This window comes from Aythya fuligula, chromosome Z (assembly GCF_009819795.1).
Source record: "Aythya fuligula isolate bAytFul2 chromosome Z, bAytFul2.pri, whole genome shotgun sequence".
Classification (NCBI taxonomy): domain Eukaryota; kingdom Metazoa; phylum Chordata; class Aves; order Anseriformes; family Anatidae; genus Aythya; species Aythya fuligula.
In genome coordinates this window covers 78,704,580-78,722,447 of record NC_045593.1, presented here as the reverse complement: position 1 = coordinate 78,722,447, position 17,868 = coordinate 78,704,580, and the positions used below count along the sequence as shown (strand labels likewise).

The 17,868-nt window shown below is 41.3% G+C and overlaps 1 protein-coding gene across 4 annotated transcripts in view; it reads left to right on the top strand.

Annotated features, from left to right (window-relative positions):
• HAPLN1 (hyaluronan and proteoglycan link protein 1) overlaps positions 1 to 17,868 on the top strand; it is a 59,584-nt gene that overhangs the window by 24,976 nt on the left and 16,740 nt on the right. Inside the window, exons 1-3 of one of the 4 annotated variants that reach the window (XM_032205622.1) lie at positions 4,876 to 5,045; positions 6,362 to 6,487; positions 15,819 to 16,190. In XM_032205622.1, coding sequence (XP_032061513.1) covers positions 6,388 to 6,487; positions 15,819 to 16,190 — 472 coding nt within the window. In that variant the 5' untranslated portion in view covers positions 4,876 to 5,045; positions 6,362 to 6,387. Of the gene's footprint in view, positions 1 to 4,875; positions 5,046 to 5,675; positions 5,730 to 6,361; positions 6,488 to 15,815; positions 16,191 to 17,868 lie in introns of those variants that run through there. The other 3 variants (XM_032205619.1, XM_032205620.1, XM_032205621.1) reach the window with 3 other exon arrangements.

Here is a 17,868-nt window from a genome sequence, read left to right as displayed (position 1 = left end):
ATGATAGACCTTCACTGCAGTATATTGGCCTTATCTGCGCTTGAATTAAACCTGGAGTAATGAATTTTCTAACTTCTAGTCACCACATGACCTTGGCTATACCCTGAAAAACGTCCAAAGTATTGTTATCATTGTTACCCTGTGTATCTGGAATATATTTCATTTCTAATACAAGGCAGACACTTCAAAGACTGCAAAGATATTTTCTTTCTCCTTGCAAGCAATTTATCAGCATTCTTCCCAGGGAATTAATAGACTCTAGGGGATTCCAGATGTCTTTGAATGGTCATGCTGCTTTTCCACTGAAGTGTTCTGCCTGTGGTTAGGTAACTACTATGACAACCTGTTATCCAGACATTGACCGTCTGGCACTTTAGATGGCCTCAAGACTTAGACAGTCTCACAAATTTCTAAATTGCCTTAACTAATGAAGTAGCATGGGAGGAGGTCATGGAAAGCTTGCTAAAAGTCATGATAATAGAGAGTATAAATGTTACCATTGTTATGCTGTTAATTTTGTTTCCTTTTGCCATGGCATCGGTGAAATTTCCTTTGTGTGAACAGTTTAACTTGGAGAGCAATCTGCTGAATATGTCTTGCCTTAGTTCCGTCAGCCTGGGGGACTTTTTGTCTGAGAAGAACCTTTCTTCTCAGTAATTTAAATGAAAACTGCAATCTAGACAAAAGTGTAAGGGCATATCAAGGCTAGAAGTGGACTTTAATTTGACTTTTTTAAGTGAGATCTTAGTCTGTAGCTGGGACTGAGTATTTTACCATTGCCTTTGGAGAACAAAAGTACTCTGAAGGAGATTGTGAGTACTTATAAAAGTCTAGGTGCCTTGCAAGAGAAAGGCTGATGTTGCTATTGCCTACTTCAGATGCCCACATGGCATCAGGAGATCTAAAAGAAGCATGCTGGAACTACCAAGGTGAGTCAGAAAGCTGGCACTGCGCAGTCATGGGGAGAACAGTACTGGCTTTCTAAAATTTTGTTTGCCATGCTGAGTGGAAAGCTGCCTAGATCTAGCCAGAAGAAATGCTAATCATGAGAGGCACTCTCAGCCCCCTCCTGTAAGGAGATGCTGAGACAGAGCTGCACTTTAGGCACCTCTGTCTCTGAGTCCCCCTAAAGTCCTGAGCACTGCATCCCAGACTGAATGAATTGTGCCTGTACCTTGCTTGCAAACCAGCCTCTTGTTAGGCCACTCAGCCAAAGAGGCCATGCAAGGCGTGCCCTCTGCTTCAGCTTGCAAGATTCAAGTCCACAATTCTCACTCTTCCAGAAGCTGTACTGCGGGTGGAAGAAATCGTTCAAAGACAGGAGTACACCAAAGGCATCCTAGGTCAACAAAATACAAGTCTGCCTTCTGCTGATGGCATTGGCTAGAAATGCACTAACTGTATTAGTTGTTAATTAACAATATTAGTTGTTTGGACTCCTAAGTGAAATTTTACATACAGACAAAAATAATTCACAGCTGAATCACATTCTTATGGCTCGGCCCAGCTGCCTAAACCTAGGTGTCTACATGCGTGTAGAAGGTGTGAGCTTCAGCAGACTTTGGCCAGTCATTTGACACCAGAAGTCCATGTCTACTCAGCTAGACTGCAGTACTACTCTACTCCATCTTTCCAATTTTAGGAAAGGCTACTGAGGAGACTGTATGAGTACTGTCTAGGTTGATCTTCATCATGTTCTGTTATCTACCAGTGGTGTCTAAGAGTGAGAGATTTTCCTTATTTGTAGCTGACACCCTCTCCCTGAAAATACATATGCTTTATTTTACTAAGAAGTTCGTTTATAGTGCTGAGCACCAGTTCTCAGATGGAACAGATCTGCAAAGAGAGGGAGCCTGTAGTGGCTTATATCATACAATAGGTTTGTGCACAGTTGTGAATAGTCCATTGATTTTGGGGTTATTTCAACACTAAACTATTTAGACTGCTTTTACTAATTCTGTTACCCATTTTAGATACCCTTGAATGCTGCTGGTTTTCATTGTATAAAATACTAAGAAATCCACAGAAAGACAGAGCCCTTAATGAAGAAGGCCGCTATGTCTGTCCTAGGAGTTAGCTGTTTTTGCTGTCCTTGTGCACTGGTAACTCATATTCTTCTTCGGCAAGGTATCTCATGTCATCTGCCTCTCGTCCTAAACCTTCTTTGCACCGTAGAGCTATGCACTTGAGTAGATGGCATTGTATCTTGCTGCAGTACCCTTCTCTGTGGTTCTTGGGGTTCTTGTGGTCTAGGTAGCAGTAAGGCAGTTGCAGTCCTGCATGATCCAAAGCAGCATTTTATGGCATTTCCTCAAAAGCAGCCCGTTCTTTGCACGAGTTAAGTCAAATCTTACTCAAGCACTCATCTTACCAGAGTGACCATGTCTGCAGCTGAATCAGAGGAAGTGATGGTCATATTGCCATATGCTCTTGAGCCATTGTGAATTCAGTTTTCCACAGGTCTTTCCTCTCAGGGGCACAAGCACTTGATATAGGATGTTATCACATCTTAATAAAAGATAGAAGTTAACTCCTGTAATCAGAGGTATTCCCATGGCCTTTAACTACTGTCAGGGAGAGCATATTGAGCAATGTAGACCTTTGACCAAACATTGTGGATGCTCTCATGTTCTGCAGCTAAAAAGTAGTTGTAGTAGTAAATAGGAAATATGTTTTTGTATTAAAAACAGGGATTGATGTGTGCCTTTATTTGCATTTTTTACTCTTCCATTCTTCGTTGAAATGCCTCTTACTTACACAGTCTTATTACTTGAAGGCATTCTGCTGATTTTCAGCATATTACATTAAAATGCAAACATTGGTGCTTTATCACCTTTTAGATTTGCCTGTGGTAGATGAATTATGGTTCAGTAAGCATAACAAAATGATGGTTAGTACGAGAGTTTCAAATTTTATCTAAGAATGGACAGGTTTAGAGAAATTAGAAGCTGAATGCACAGCCATCTTGACCACTGCCCTAAGCCTTATGCTCCCCCCTTATAAACTGCTATTCAGCCTCCTTCTGCCCCTGTCTAGGGAGACAGCAGATTGATGCAGAAAGATGTAGCAATTGAAACCAGCACAAATTTCTTGAATACGACTAGTCATTACCACTTTTTACTGAAAACTCACTGTCTTCCAGCCAAGACTTTATTAATTTTAATGTGAAAACATCCACACCTATCATTTTTCCCCTGAGGTCTTCAAGGCTGTTGCAGAAAAGGAGCCTGATTGCTGTTACTTTGGCTAGAGCTGAGGATGTAAGTTTCTTTGGCTAATTGCTTTTTGGATAACCTACAAAACACTAGGGCTTAGGTTCCTGGCCTGGTGAAGTCATTTTGCGTTGCCTTGGCCGTGTGCCGCGTCTCCCATGGTGGGGAGTGCCAGGAGGAATGTGGGACGAGCTCGGAGTGTTCCTGACTGGAAACACCATAGGTGGCAGTGAATGGGCTGCTCGCCTTTAGCAGAGGCTGGAACAGACGGGATGCTTCTGCCCAGTTAAAAGTTTGCTCTGCATTGATCGACCTCAAGCATAAAGCATTCAGTGATTTTGGGAAATATGCGACAGGTAAATTTTACAAAAGGTGGGCCAAGCATTTGCTCCCCTGTTAGGTAGTCTTGGAGTTCTTGCTGGTTTTGTGCAGTCTGAGGCAATTCAGAGAGAGGTGCACCTGAGCAGCACAGGTGAGCTTGACCAGAGTGAAAGGAAGCACAGACACACACACACACATAATAACTGCATGTGCCTGCCCCTCCACCTCCCATGAACACATCAGGCTGCCCTTTCTGTCCTTGGCTATTACGGAAAACCTGAAGCCCAGACACTGTAAACTTCGTCTATTCACAAAGCTAAGGTACCACCATTTGGAGTATTTCATCCCAAATCCATGTCTATCTGTACCCCAGAGGTTGATTTTGTGCCATATCCATGGCCTCTGACCAATGAAATTGTTCAGCCGCATCCACAGAGCTGAGGAAAGAGCAGGTACACAGAGTCCAGCATTTACGTGTCTCTCATCCTCCTTCTGTGATGCTGTCACGGAAAGTTTTGAGCACAGGGTAATATTTGTCTCTATTTGAAGGGAACAGAAATATCTCAAAAAGCTGTATCTGGCACCTTCAGTGCAACAGACTGACCCCGAACAAAGCTGTTCTGCAGGTCAGCATCTCAGGGAAACTCCTGCTAGGCGGAGGGCTTTTCCCCATCGCATTAAAGTGACCTTGACAAAGGAGGGGTCCATGTGTGGAGTTCTCCGTTTGTGTAACCAGGAGGTGTGTCTTTATTCCACGGTGGAGCCCTAGTCCCTGTGCGTGCATAGTTTAGGAGAAATGGGGGTGCTGCCCCCCAAAATAGGGTTGTACTACCAGTACCCTGGTTATTTGGCTGTTCTGTTTCACTGGTGCCATGGAAAAGAGCAAGTTTGTGATGACAGAGGCAAACCTTTAATGAGATGGTAAGGTGCTCCCCAAGCAGGTCTGCAGAGCCCCTGCAGGGTCCAGGAGCTTTTGCATCCAGCGTAGGCTCCAGGCTGCAGGTTGGGATGGGAACACCCCCACAGACTCTGCGTGGGCTCTCCAAAATCAAAGCTCCTTTGTTACCCGGACTATTTCCAAATCAACAGAACTCTCACCAACCAATGAAACAGAATCGTCAGTTGTTAGTCAACAGCCAAAAATAAGTGAATAAAAATGCTTCAGACCTGCAGCATTTCCACCTTTTAGAGCAAATGTGCCTGGTGTGGGGTGTGTGAGAAAAAGAGCAGCGTGGTTTTGCTTCATGCCGGTGACCCCCCCAGTCAGCACAGGCTCAGGATGGTGTGCTGCAGGGGGAGCCACATCTGCCCTTGCTCTCCCGAATGGAGGTCATTGGGCTGCCAGGCTTTCCAGGAAAGAGGGAGTGGCTGGGGAGCCCGGAGTTTCTGAGCTGGACCACCTGGAAAGCAGCATGCAGCAGTCACTTGTCCTACCTCTAGGCACTCCACTTAAGGGATGCTGAACGGGCACTGAGCTCCCACCCAAACTCGCTTGAAGAAATGGAAGGGCAGGCAAGTAACATGCATGTGCTGTTTGAATAAAAGTCAATAGCATTTCTGCATTTCGGATGGTAGCAGAGGCTGTCCAGGTTCCAGTATTTGGATCTAGATTTGAAGCTTGTAAGGTGCTGGCATATGCTTAAAGACTGGGGCTGCTTGGCAAGCTCAGACTCAGCCCCCAGCTCTGACTGAGAGTACCCTGCAACTCTGATGTGCTTCTAGCTCCGAGAGAGGCACAGCAAAAAAGATTACACTTCTCTGCATTAGAGAGAAAGCATATTAATAATGCTGTCCCTACTTCAAGACTGGGGAAAAAAATAATAGTCTCTTGAAAGGCAAAGTTGGGAAATAACTATCTCTTATTTCAAGAAATAAGGGTCATTAAAATTACAGCTATAAAACACACATCAGTCTAAACCCTCCGTATAAAACTTCTTGTCTTTTATGCCTCCTTTTCTATTTCAGGTCTTCATTTGCCTAATTACTACTCAGAGGCTGGCAGAGATTTTCCCTGCAGCTCTCAGCTCTGCTGACTGCAGAGACCCTACCTGGCACACTAAGTTAGTGCGTCAGCATTCTAGGTAGAAATGAATGAAAAATCAATCAGGGCAGCTGCAGTGGTAGCATATACAACTCTAACCTACTTTGTGCATGGTTTCGAACATTTCATTGTGTATTTAGGCATCTTTTAAAATGGTAAGAGAGTATGAAATAAAATAGACCTTTCTATCAGCCTCAGAAATGTTTTGTCATCTTTCTTGCTTAGCTTAAGCAAACTTATCACCCTGACTGCTATGTTGATTTGCAGTCTTGTCTGAAATGCCAAAACCTGTGAGAAGATTGTTTTTACCTTAATAATCTGCCACCAGCAGATTGCATCATATTGGGATACAGACTTAGATATAGCTTCGGTTGTTTTAACTGTATTCCTGGACCAGAGCTCGAGTAGGTCTGGAAATGCAAAAGCACACTAGAACATTTTTTGAAACACCAGTACAGCTTACTTATGGTGCTGCAAGGCATTTAGTTTAAGGATATCTGTGTGTGTGTGTGTGCGTGTGTGTGTGTGTGTGTGCTTTTGTTCTTTCGTGTTGTATTTCTGCATAAGCAGAGCTAAATATGGATTGCAAGTTTCATTTAATCAAAGTCTGTGGTTAAAAAGGTCCAGTCTTCATGACTAAGAAATTTCTAACCCATTCTTTTTGAGCTGAATGGGTTAACTATGTTACAGATCCTTTAAAAGATCATTGCTGTAACAAGTTGTGCAGTCCAACACTGTAAAGGTTTCCAAAAATTCACAAGCCTCTTTGTATGTGCTGCCCTTACAGTGAAGAAGATTCTTCTGAGTATAAAGATGATGAGTCTCCTCTTTCTGGTGCTGATTTCTGTCTGCTGGGCTGACCCTCACCCTGACAACTCAAGCCTGGAGCATGAGAGAATTATTCACATCCAAGGTAAGGAAATACATGAGAAAATACCAGTATCTTCAGATTGCTCAGGAAGACAGAATGACGTGCTTAATGATCCTTATTTTTTTATTTTTTGTTTTTATTTTGCTGCATGTTTTAAAGTACTGCAACCTGTGACCAGAACCTTTACTTTTCTTGTTCTGTTTCATTATTATTACTCACAGAGAAAGTAAAAAGGCAAAAATCAAATAAAAATAATAATAATAAAAAAAAAACACAACACAATAACAAGAAAGTTGCACTGTTTAACAGCAATTAGTCACAACCTTGCAAAGATTAGTGAGTAGAGGACAGCTTGTTTTAAGATGAAGAAGAAAAGCATGCATCCTAAAGTAATAAGTAACTGCAGTGGGCTGAAATAACTACTTTATTGTGGAATGTTTTTCATTTTATGAGACTGCCATACATAATTCTTCACCTCACAGAAAATTACTGCTGTTTATTATTTAAAAAGGCTTAGCACATCTGAGATCATAACTGGGCAATTTAAACATCAGGAAAAAAAAAAAAAGTAGCTTACCCAGAAAGAAACGTGTCCTTTCTCATACCTTTAATTCACACCAAGTATTATACTGCCCTTCTGCATAATCCTGTTTGGTTTGAATCCTAGAGCTTATAGCTGTAGCAGGATTTGAGTCTGCAGTACAATGCAGCTGTTTTTTCAGTCCCAGCTTCAGTCGTTGAGGGTCATCCTGTATAAGAAAACAACAAGGATTTATGCAGGAAGGATAGGCAGAACTAACAGGTAAATTCCTGCCTTCATTTATATGTTTATTGAGGATGAGTAAAATTAATCTTGCAAAATTAAGAAACACAGCACAAATTCTCCCACCCCCACCCCCAATTTTGATTCCTTTCTCTAATCAGCTGGCAAATTATTTTATTTGAATTTGTATGTAAATATGATTTACCAAGTTAGAGAAGGATACTAAGAAAGCCTGAGCATTTAGAAGTTTCCAGGTAAGTCACAGAAGTCAAAGGCATGCTTCACCTACTGAAACAGGCACTCATGCTGTCAAGGTCAAATAAGGAATAACAGATAGCTGGCTTTCCTCTAAAGAAGCTTACATCATGAAGGTATACACAATGAATGTGTATACCAAAATGAAGAAATATCACCATTGTGAGATGGTAAATGTTCCTTCCCCAGGGTTAATTTCAAATTTGACACTCATGTCAACTAAATATATAGTGTGCCTTGTATAATTCTGTTTCTCATCTCTGAAATTTACTTACCATGTTGGGAGAAGAAATTATTGGAAATAATTAAACCAAATCAAAATTAATTTTCCTTATTCTGTGTATCTTAAACTTTCTTAGTCAGAAGTTTATTTTAGTTTAATTTGCAAGTCATACGTGTTGCTTCTTACTAGTCCTTCAGGGTGTGTACAGTGCAATTTGCAAATGCTGAATAGTTCACAGATGAAAAAGTTGCAAGATAGAGTATTCTCCCTACCCATGAAAACTCAACTCTTCTGAACCTTGAGAGCTCATTCCTTCAAGGAAAGCTGCATGATGCTTAAAATCAAGCTCTGCCATAACCTTTGCTGATCAGCTGGTTTGAGCTCTGAAATACACAGACCACAAATCAAAAAGAATTAAACTGTTCAGAACTTGATATTTCTACTATTAATTTTTTCATTCCTCTCTGCATTGTGGAATCACAACAGGCTAGGGATTTCACTCTGCCCAGTGCTGCATAAACACACAAGATGATCTACACCTGGAAATGAGCTGCAAATCAGGGAAGTCTGTGGAACACATGTTATGGCTTCATACAAAAGGCATTTTGTATTATATTAAGGAGTATAGTATTGAGTAGGTGAAATCCAAGGGATCCAGAGCTAAACTCCTCTTGGATTGCATGTTTTGGAGTGACAAAAGGTACATATAAATGTTCTGTAGTCAAGTACACAGAGCTAAAAGCATCTCCTGAGGCAATGAGCTAAACTGTGTTCTATTCCATTTTTTTACAGCATCTAACATCCCATAAAGTTACTTTTATTTTTAAACAAGCTGGGTTTCAAGCCTTATCACTGCAGGGCAGTTTTAGACCCTATTCTGACATGAGAGACATTCTTCCAATTCTACATGCTTGCTCACAGCCACTGAACAACCTTATGCTTCTCCTAATATCCTTATCTTCAAATAACTATCTTTCTTCTTTGATGTTTGCTTTAAAACATCAGTGATTTACCAACAAGTCTCCTCACAGCTACCATGTGAATAAACTTTTTCAAATTAATCCCTGAGTGTATGTTCTCCAGTTGCCTGATGTTAGTTGTTCATCCATACGCTTGTTGTTTGAATCCAAATTTCTTGAGTGTGCACAGTCAGGATTTCATTCCAGATAAGATCTTAGGCTAGCATCAGTATTTTTACTTTCCTGACAACAATGCTTTGCCTGTTAGACCTGAGGTCAAATCTTCCCTCTTCCTGGCCATGCTGCAGTGCAGATTGATAGTCTGCTGTGTTAGACAATATTTAGCAGTTGTTGTCCCTCATTATCACTTGCAATTAACAAGTGCAAGGTTCATATCAATAATTCTTCACATTAGGCCTCAAAAATCTAGATTTTGTTGTCCGTATTAAATTTTGTCACTTTGTCCACCCTTTTTCTATCTTCACACGTTCTAAATATCTATCCTTCCTCCTTCAATGCGGCTATATACATCATGTGAAACATTACTCATTCAATAGTCCCATTTACTTATTTACCTTACAAGGTAAAAATAAATAAATAAATAAAATTGAAATATTAAAGAGTCTTAAAAATGATTCTGGAGAAAGTTGACTGGATTTTTTTTCTAGGCCAATCATTTATGCTTTAACCCAAGCAATTGCAGTCTCCTCTTTATGAAGTTTTTACACATTTAGCAAAGTTTCCATCAAACACCTGTGTTCTCCACCATAATTTCCTATATTTCCCAAATCACTTCCCTGAAATCCAAGCAATCAATGAATCCCATTTTCCTGGCTTTATATATTTAGTTTTATTATATGATTGATATAACATTAATCTGACACCCTTTGGTCAGAATATGATGCATTTTATCCATGTTCCTAGTGCTTTACTCTAATTCTCTTTCTTCTTCAACAATTTTTAGTCAAAAATTTTCCTAAAGTCCTGTTTGCTGTTGAAGTCAGACTAATAGGCCTGTTAACAGTTAAATTACTTTCCTTACATATATGTATATGTTATGTTGCTGTTGTGCAGAAACATATGGTACTATTCTTGTAGTGCAGTGACAGGCTACACTACAGTGCACTGAAGTGATAAGCAAGCTGATATCTCCGCCTTCGGGTTTGCCATACCAAATGCCAGCAGTAACGTCAGTACTTCAGATGGTGAGTTCTTCCACGCTTTTCATTGAACAGACTATATTTTCTTAGCTCAGGTTTCATCTTTACATTCTTATTTTGTATCAGTGCACTCGTGTACTTTAAACTATATCCTGCTTTCAGAACATCAAAGACAACCTTACTGAAAACGTAAGATATGTTAGTTTAGCACTTGCGTCATTTGTTGTCTTCCACCTCCAGCTGTGTGGTCACTCCACACTCCAAAATGAACCTATGCCTGCTCAGAAGACTTTTTTCACTGCTGCAGTAAAATCTTTCACAGTCCTTCCTGACATGTTTTTGGTCTGTGTACTAATGCAGGCGGCCACTTCATCACCTCTTTCTTTTACTTGGCATTCCTGAAGAGCCACTGATTAATACCATCTTCTGGTCTGACGGCTGTTACAACATGCTTTTGGCTCCCTTAGCAATTCTGTGTCAGGAGCCAGAAGATCTGGCTAATTGCACCACTTTCCTGCCCTCCATTAGTATAAAAACTCCTGTTGTCTCTAAGACTTAGCAGTGCAGTAGGCATAGATACCATGTTTTCCCTTAAAGTTTTCCCCCGGTTTCTTCCCTTAGAGTTTTTCTTATCAACAATTAGTGTCTCAGTCATGGAAGACTAGTAATCAGTGAATTAGAAAATGTCCATCCATAAAGTAAGTTCCAGGCTGAGTGCTTTCCACTCTGAATATCCTCAAAAATTCCTCGCAGGTACACTTGATCTATGTAGTCTCTGTTGGTCCGTTCCAAGCAGAAAGATGTCAGTACTAGTTGTCCAGATACACATCAGCCAAGACTGGAGGTCTTTCAGGATCCTCTCCAGCCAGAAATCTTCTCTTCTTGCTTCTCATGAGCAGCATGGGTTTCTGTTTTTTCAGTCTTTCACGGCAATAGGCCATCCAATTCTCTTCCCTTCCTTGGTTAACACAGTGAAACAAGACCTCAGTCCAGTTTTGCATCTGCTAGATGGTTTTTCCCCCTACCTTTACCACCAGTCTTACGTTTTGCTTCTTTCTCCTGGCCCATTTCCTTTGCTTATATCTTTTCTCTTGTGGTTTTATTCCACTATCAAAGAGCACAATTTATGAAATATCTAAAGCTGCATTTAACTCTTCCTTGACTTTATGTTCTTTCCTGAAGCTTGTAGTGCATTTCATGGTTTTGGTCAGGCTGTGCTATTATCCCAGACTACTTGGCCAAATCATCTTTTCAAGATAGGCTTTACACCTTGCTCTCTGCTAGTTTGTTTGCATACAAGTGTCCTTGCACTTTAGCTTTTGTGTGATAAAAGCAAATGAGAGAACTATGTTTAAGTGATGTGTACTCTCCTCCCTACCGCCACAAAAAAATATGTACACCTTAGAGGGTACCAACTCTTTAGCAATGACAACAACAAAAAAAACACGACATAAACCTAACTGAAATCTCATGTTATTGCATTATATTTCCTTAAAATTTCTTGATACTTTTGTTGCCATTTAGGACAATTAAGATTATCCCAAAATCCATCATGCGGTCTCTTATAGTTGAACTGCTTGTTTCACACCAACACAACTTTCTTTCCTCTTCATAGTGTGGCATATCGAAACAGCATGTAATAGAAATGTCAGCACGGAACAACCTCACCTTCTGTTGGCATCTCGGTTTTATTAAAGGCATTCAGGTCTGCTTATTAGACCTTACATCTAGGTCTGTTACATTACTGGTACATTGTAGGTACCAGTGTACTCGTGTCATGAAAAAATTATTACAGAAGCAGAAGGTTTTGTATTAAACATCAATTTAAATTATTAATTTGCCTTCACCATGCTACATTAGTGTAATTTCCCATGCGTAACATTTAAAGGTAATTCAGAATCTCCACACAGTTTCTGTGTGATATTTTGGTTTTGTCAGTCTTAATGCCACACCACCCAACCCAAGAACATTTCCTTACGATCAGAAAAGGTACTGAGACAGTGCCATGTTTTCTGCTCTATTCATCCTCTGCTCCCTCTTTTGGGGCTAACAAGGGCTGAAAGGTGGTGATACTAATGCTAACCACTTGGTGACTACATTCTGCTCCTTTGCCCTGCTATCAGTGCAAAATCAGAACTAACCCCAAATTTGGGCAGTAGCCATAGGGCTGAATATAGATTTAGTGCCAGGAAGTTTATGGAAGTAAGTCAAGGAGGTAGGTCCCACTTGAGAGAAAACATGCTTGCAGCCAGATCTTCATGCAATTTCTTTATCTATACTGAAATAAATGCACATTTAAAGTATATTTAAGGTATAAGATGGCAGTAGTTTAGAAGAGAGAAAGTCTGTTATTTCACTGCTGTTTTTCTTGCAATGCTAGGGTTCCTAGAAACTTAAACTTGAGTTAATACAGCCCCTTTAACATATTTCCTCCCATATATTATTCAGTGTGAATAAGTGAGATCAGAGGAAAAGCATAATCATAGGGGATTATTTTTATCACAGAAAATATTTTTAATTTTTAAATAAGCATAGTACAATAACAAGACATGCTACTTCTATAGAAAGAGTAAGGATTTTTTAGCATGAGAGCTATGCTGAGGTCCCAGATACTAGTAAAAGAAAGCAAGAAACAACTCTATGTTTATTTAAGCCAGCAAGGCACAATGATATTAACTTAATGGTTTTCCTAACAGTGTGGAACATCTAAGCAATACATGTTTTAACTGACAAAACACATCTGTGAAGACTTCTAAGGGCAAAGAAAAAACGCCAACAGGATTATTTTTATTCTAAAAATAAAAGAAAGTACTTTTTCCCTTCATTGCTGCTCTGTAAGTTATTCCATTAAAATATGGGAATAATCAAGTTCTGTACCAGGGTCAGCATGAAATTCTGGACAGTTTTGATGTATAAAGTGAATAAAGTTGTTTGTCATGGGCTGCAGCCTGACTCATCCTTCCTGCCCCACACCGTGTTCCTTGCAAACCTGGCTTCCTCCAGCTGACTATCCTCCTGACTGCAAAAGCCAGTTAAAAGAAAAGAAAACAAAACAAAACTAAGCTAAACAAAAAACAAACAAACAAGCAAACAAACAAACAAGAAAGACAATAAGCCAGCTGGTGAGACCAAGCTGAGGGTCGTAGCAATGTGAGAGCAAGTCCGTTTGGTGTCCCTGAACTGGGAACCGCACTGCTGCAGTCAAGGCAAGGCATGTACAGAGTAAGGACGATAGGAAGAGCACTGCTGGTGGCATAGCTGTCAGACATGGGAGAGGGAGAGCAGAACAGAGGCTACAGCAGATACCCTTTCTCCTCCAGTGTTTGCCTCCTTGGTTTGGCACCACTGAGGGGCAGCAAGGCTAGCGCATTTTGAAGTGGTGTCTGAGGCTCTTGTGTGGCCGTGCATCTGGTCTGTCTCATCCCCAGACAGGGCCCAAACTGTCCTGTTGGAGGCAACAGTTTAGCGAGGCGTTATCTGCAGTTTGCAGAGTTTACAGTTGTTCGGCCATTCACCTCATGACTTCTCTGATGGTTCTTCTGAAGAAAGTAGTTCTGGGGAAGAATTGTTCTTTTTAAGTGCAGCACTCACCCCATCTCCCACCATCAGGTCACTATGTCACAACACATTGGGGCCCAGGAGATGCTTCAGCCTGAGAAGAATCTGTGCCTCCCCCTCACTCCTCAGCCTCCCATCTCCTCCATCCCTGGCTCTTACTGGAACACAGCTTCAGGCACTCCCTGAGCAAAGGGTCTCAGGGCAGGTGGGTGGCAGCCAGGAGGGACACGGGGTTGCACGGGGATGCTGGCACCTGAGACAGAGGTGACAGTGCTCCAGGCAAGGCTCCAGCCCTCGCTGGGACAGGCGAGCTGTTGTTAGAAAGAGCAAGCGTTAACAACCTGAGTCAGACTCTCCCTCCTGTCTGCTAATATTTATTAGCTTGCCCGTTTCAGTGTAAAAGACACAACATAGCTGAGCTCTGATTCAGGTTTCTCGGCAGTAACCACCCAAAAGCACAACATTCCTCTTCCCAAGGTAGACAGAAGTCTGTGGGACTTCTTTGTCCCTGATGGAAACTGGGAAAGCAGCAGAGAAGCCATCCTGGCTGTCTTCCCATTCTTCCTTCTCCTCTTCCCATGAAAGCAGGGCTGGCAGCAATTCCCATAGTGCCCTGCCACCTCTCTCCTCAGATGCTGCCCTCTTATTGCCAGCACGAAGGACAAGAACACCACTTGCATGGGGTGGGATGGTTTAAGCAATTTCACTAGCAAGGAGGGTCTCCAATCTTACTAACCCAGCTTGCAGCACCTGAGCTTGTTCATTCTGGAGGAACTTTCTCTGGTAGGCTATCCTGTGCAGTGATGCTCTTGACACAGCATATCCTGGCAAAGGATTACACATTCAGGATAGCTTATTTTCTTATGCAGATGCAGGTTCATGCTCGACTGGCTTGTCTTTGCAATTAGTGATAGAACTAGAGGGAATGGCCTCAAGTTGCACCAGAAGAGGGTTAGGCTGGAAATTAGGAGATCTTTCTTCTCAGAAAGAGCAGTCAGGCATTGCGACGGGTAGCCCAGGGAGGTGGTGGTGTCACTGTCTCTGGGGGTGTTCAAGGAAAGGTTGGACATGGTGCTTAGGGACGTGGTTTAGTGGATGACATTGGTGGAAGGGGGATGGTTGGACCAGATGGTCTTGGAGGGCTTTTCCAACCTTAATGATTCTGTGATTCTGTGATTCTTTGTAATCAGTTATGTGAGGTTGGTAATTCTTTTCTAGCAAGCTGAGTGCTGGTGATTGCTAGCTTCAGACAGTGTCTCTACTGACAGAGGACAGCAATATCTACAGAAGCACTGCGCTTTGCTAAATCGATTTGGTATGAAAGGAGAGGCAAGAGTTACTGAAAGAAGGAAATATTCTAGCATTTGGCCACATGAGCTGGCTGCCACCATCAAACCTGTGCTTTCCAGGGCTTTCCCAAGGCAACACAGCCTGTCAAAGAAGCCCTAGAGAGATGAGGTTGGAAGCAAGCTGCTCCAGCTGACTATCCTAAACACAGAGCAGCATCAGCAATAGTGACCTACTACAGAGAAAAGGGAGCAGGGAATCTGGGGAAAGGGTAAAGGAGGACAGGAGCCTGTCAGCTAAAAATGGGTTGGTGTGAAAAGTCAGATCAAAACATCAAAGATAAAATGTTGACAAGTTTGAAGGATATCGGTTAAAAAAGATGGGGGAAAAAAGTTTGAGATGATCAGGAAAGAGGGCAGGAAAGGACAGGATTTTATGGTTTTGAAGATAAATTGGACTTTCTGACGTTAGCAGAAGTATGTCAGCAGAGGAGCTCGAAGGTTAGAATAAAATACACGAAGAAAACAGGCCATTTTAAATTACACTGACACTTCTCATGTCCTTATAGACAATGCTGTTTGATACTGTAACACTTTTCCTGTTCTCTGAGAATGATTTGCTGCATCCCATATCATTAGAGGCTTTGCCTGAATAAGCTCAGTTCGCATATATAAACTGAGTTACGAAAAGAGGACAGTGTTGATTGACAGCTCTGGAACAAGCCACAGGGAAATACAGGGTGCTTGCATCAAGCAGTTTTCAGATGATAGCATTCATACACCAACTCTACAACCCTACTGATATATCACTGCACCTCTATCATTATGACTATGGATTATGTAAGATGGCCTCTGCCTACACAGGGGACAGTGCTGCAAACCATTTTGGCCACTCTGTGCACACATATTGCACTTCTCCACATACATAGCGTGGGAAGTAAAGCTGTAGCTTGCTATTGAATCTCACCTCAATGCCTGTTACTAGCTTGTATATGTGTGACTATGTAAATAATTGTATACAACTAGTCTGCATGCCTTACTGCTGTACAGGTACAAAATGATTGCAGGGAAATGATCCTGTGGACTTACAGCTAATGGTCATGTCCGTTCTGCACAAGGTGGAATGCAGACTCATTCTCCTTTCTATTTTTCTGCTTGAATCCTAGAAGAAAATGGACCCCGTCTACTTGTGGTAGCAGAACAAGCCAAAATCTTCTCGCAGCGGGGTGGCAATGTCACACTGCCATGTAAATTTTACCACGAACACACATCAATAGCTGGCTCAGGAACCCACAAAATCCGTGTCAAGTGGACCAAACTCACCTCAGATTACCTCAAAGAAGTGGACGTCTTTGTTGCGATGGGACACCACAGAAAGAGCTACGGAAAGTACCAGGGCAGAGTGTTTCTGAGAGAAAGCAGTGAAAATGATGCCTCCCTCATAATCACAAATATAATGCTGGAGGATTATGGAAGATATAAGTGCGAGGTGATTGAAGGATTAGAGGATGACACGGCAGTGGTAGCTCTGAGTTTGGAAGGTAAGTAATGTCTGAATTATACCTAAATTGAGATTTGTGTGGTGTTCAGGAATACCTGCTTTTCCTCCTCATACTGCTGGTATTGTGCTATCAGCGATAGCAGCAAGCTGAGAAGTGGGATTCATTGTGCTCTGGGGACCTGGGCCTGACAGCCTTTAGCAGCTATCATAAATTAGAAGAACATTAGAACTTTTATAACTTATACTAGCCCATAGCATATTCAGCTCCCAGTGAGCCTAGTGCAAGGGGAGCCAAGAGAAAAAAAAATCAGCCCCTGACCAAACACAGTATGAAGGACTCCGTATGTTTTTAATTTGGTCCTGTAGTTTTACAGAAATTGCTACGTGTTTTTGCAGTTGACTTGGGCAAAATTATATTAAGTATTCCCCTAAAAGCCATTTTACAGAACTTTGGGACATTTTATATTAGCAAGCAGATAAAAATCTTCTTACAACAGGGAAAATATTAAAATAATTTTACAGAGACAATGCTTTTGTCTTTTTTCCAGCTTTATAATTGTATGAAATACATCTCTATATATCCTGCTAAGACAACTCTTATACGTAGACTGTAGTAGCCACTTCCCTCAGCAATATTCTTGTAAACAATACAGTACAAACCATTAGAAAAAATGGTGGAATGGATTGAAACAGGACAAAAAAAAAAATCATCTTTCATTTACTCTTATGAAATTCAGATAAATTTTACAGGATTCAATGAAGCTAAATCAGCATTTGGCCTTTTTCCCCAATGCACTGTATAGTTCTCAGCAATAAACCATGAGTTGCTCGAAGATGCCTCCCTGTCCCCATTACCCTTATACTTTCCAGCATGTGTGTATCAGGCATTATATAGTAGTTAGGGGGAAAAAAAATGGGAGGGGGGGTGAGGAAAAAAAAAATATATCCAAAGCAAGACCTATTAAATTGGTGAGGTATGTGAATCTTTCACTGCAGGCTGTTGCACATTATGATGGTTTGATGGTTGCTTACACAATCTTCTCAATAAGACTGGTTCACTGTTGGTTGCAACCAAATAGGTATCATGGGCTGAGCTTACTTCTTTTCATTCGTTTTTTTCTTTCCTGGTTGGAGGCTGCTAATATCTTCCATTTCTGGGTACAGAAAGGCCCTGGACCTGCACAGTTTTCATGCCAGCACAATATTCCTTTTAGATTGTTTTTCACCCCACATAGTTGGTTCTTAATAAGAACATACACTATTCTTTACAAATTTAGGAGATAAAGAAAATTGGTCATGTACACAGGTTAAGTTACCTAATACTCAGTTTTGAGTGAAGACAGAAATGAGTAGAAGGAAAAAGCATTTTACTTCATTCATGGCATTAGGCAATAACATTCTTCTGGCAGGCTCCTCACATCCTAAGTACATACCTCCATCAGCCTTCAAGCTTTTGCAGATAAATTACTGTGCATCTTGTTCCCAGTCATATACTAAGACTTCCCAGCATTTTATGGCATATTGATATCGTTTGCCAATGTAATACAGTCAGAGCCAGTGTAAAATCTTTAAAATATTCATTGTACCACACATTCAGTACCTGTTCTGGTGCCACGTAGCATCGTACCTTTGAAGTAACAGTTACGTAGTTTTTGATGCTGCCCAGAGCTAAGTGCTGAATCCACAAATGGGCTAATGAGCAGTATGAGATTGCTCAG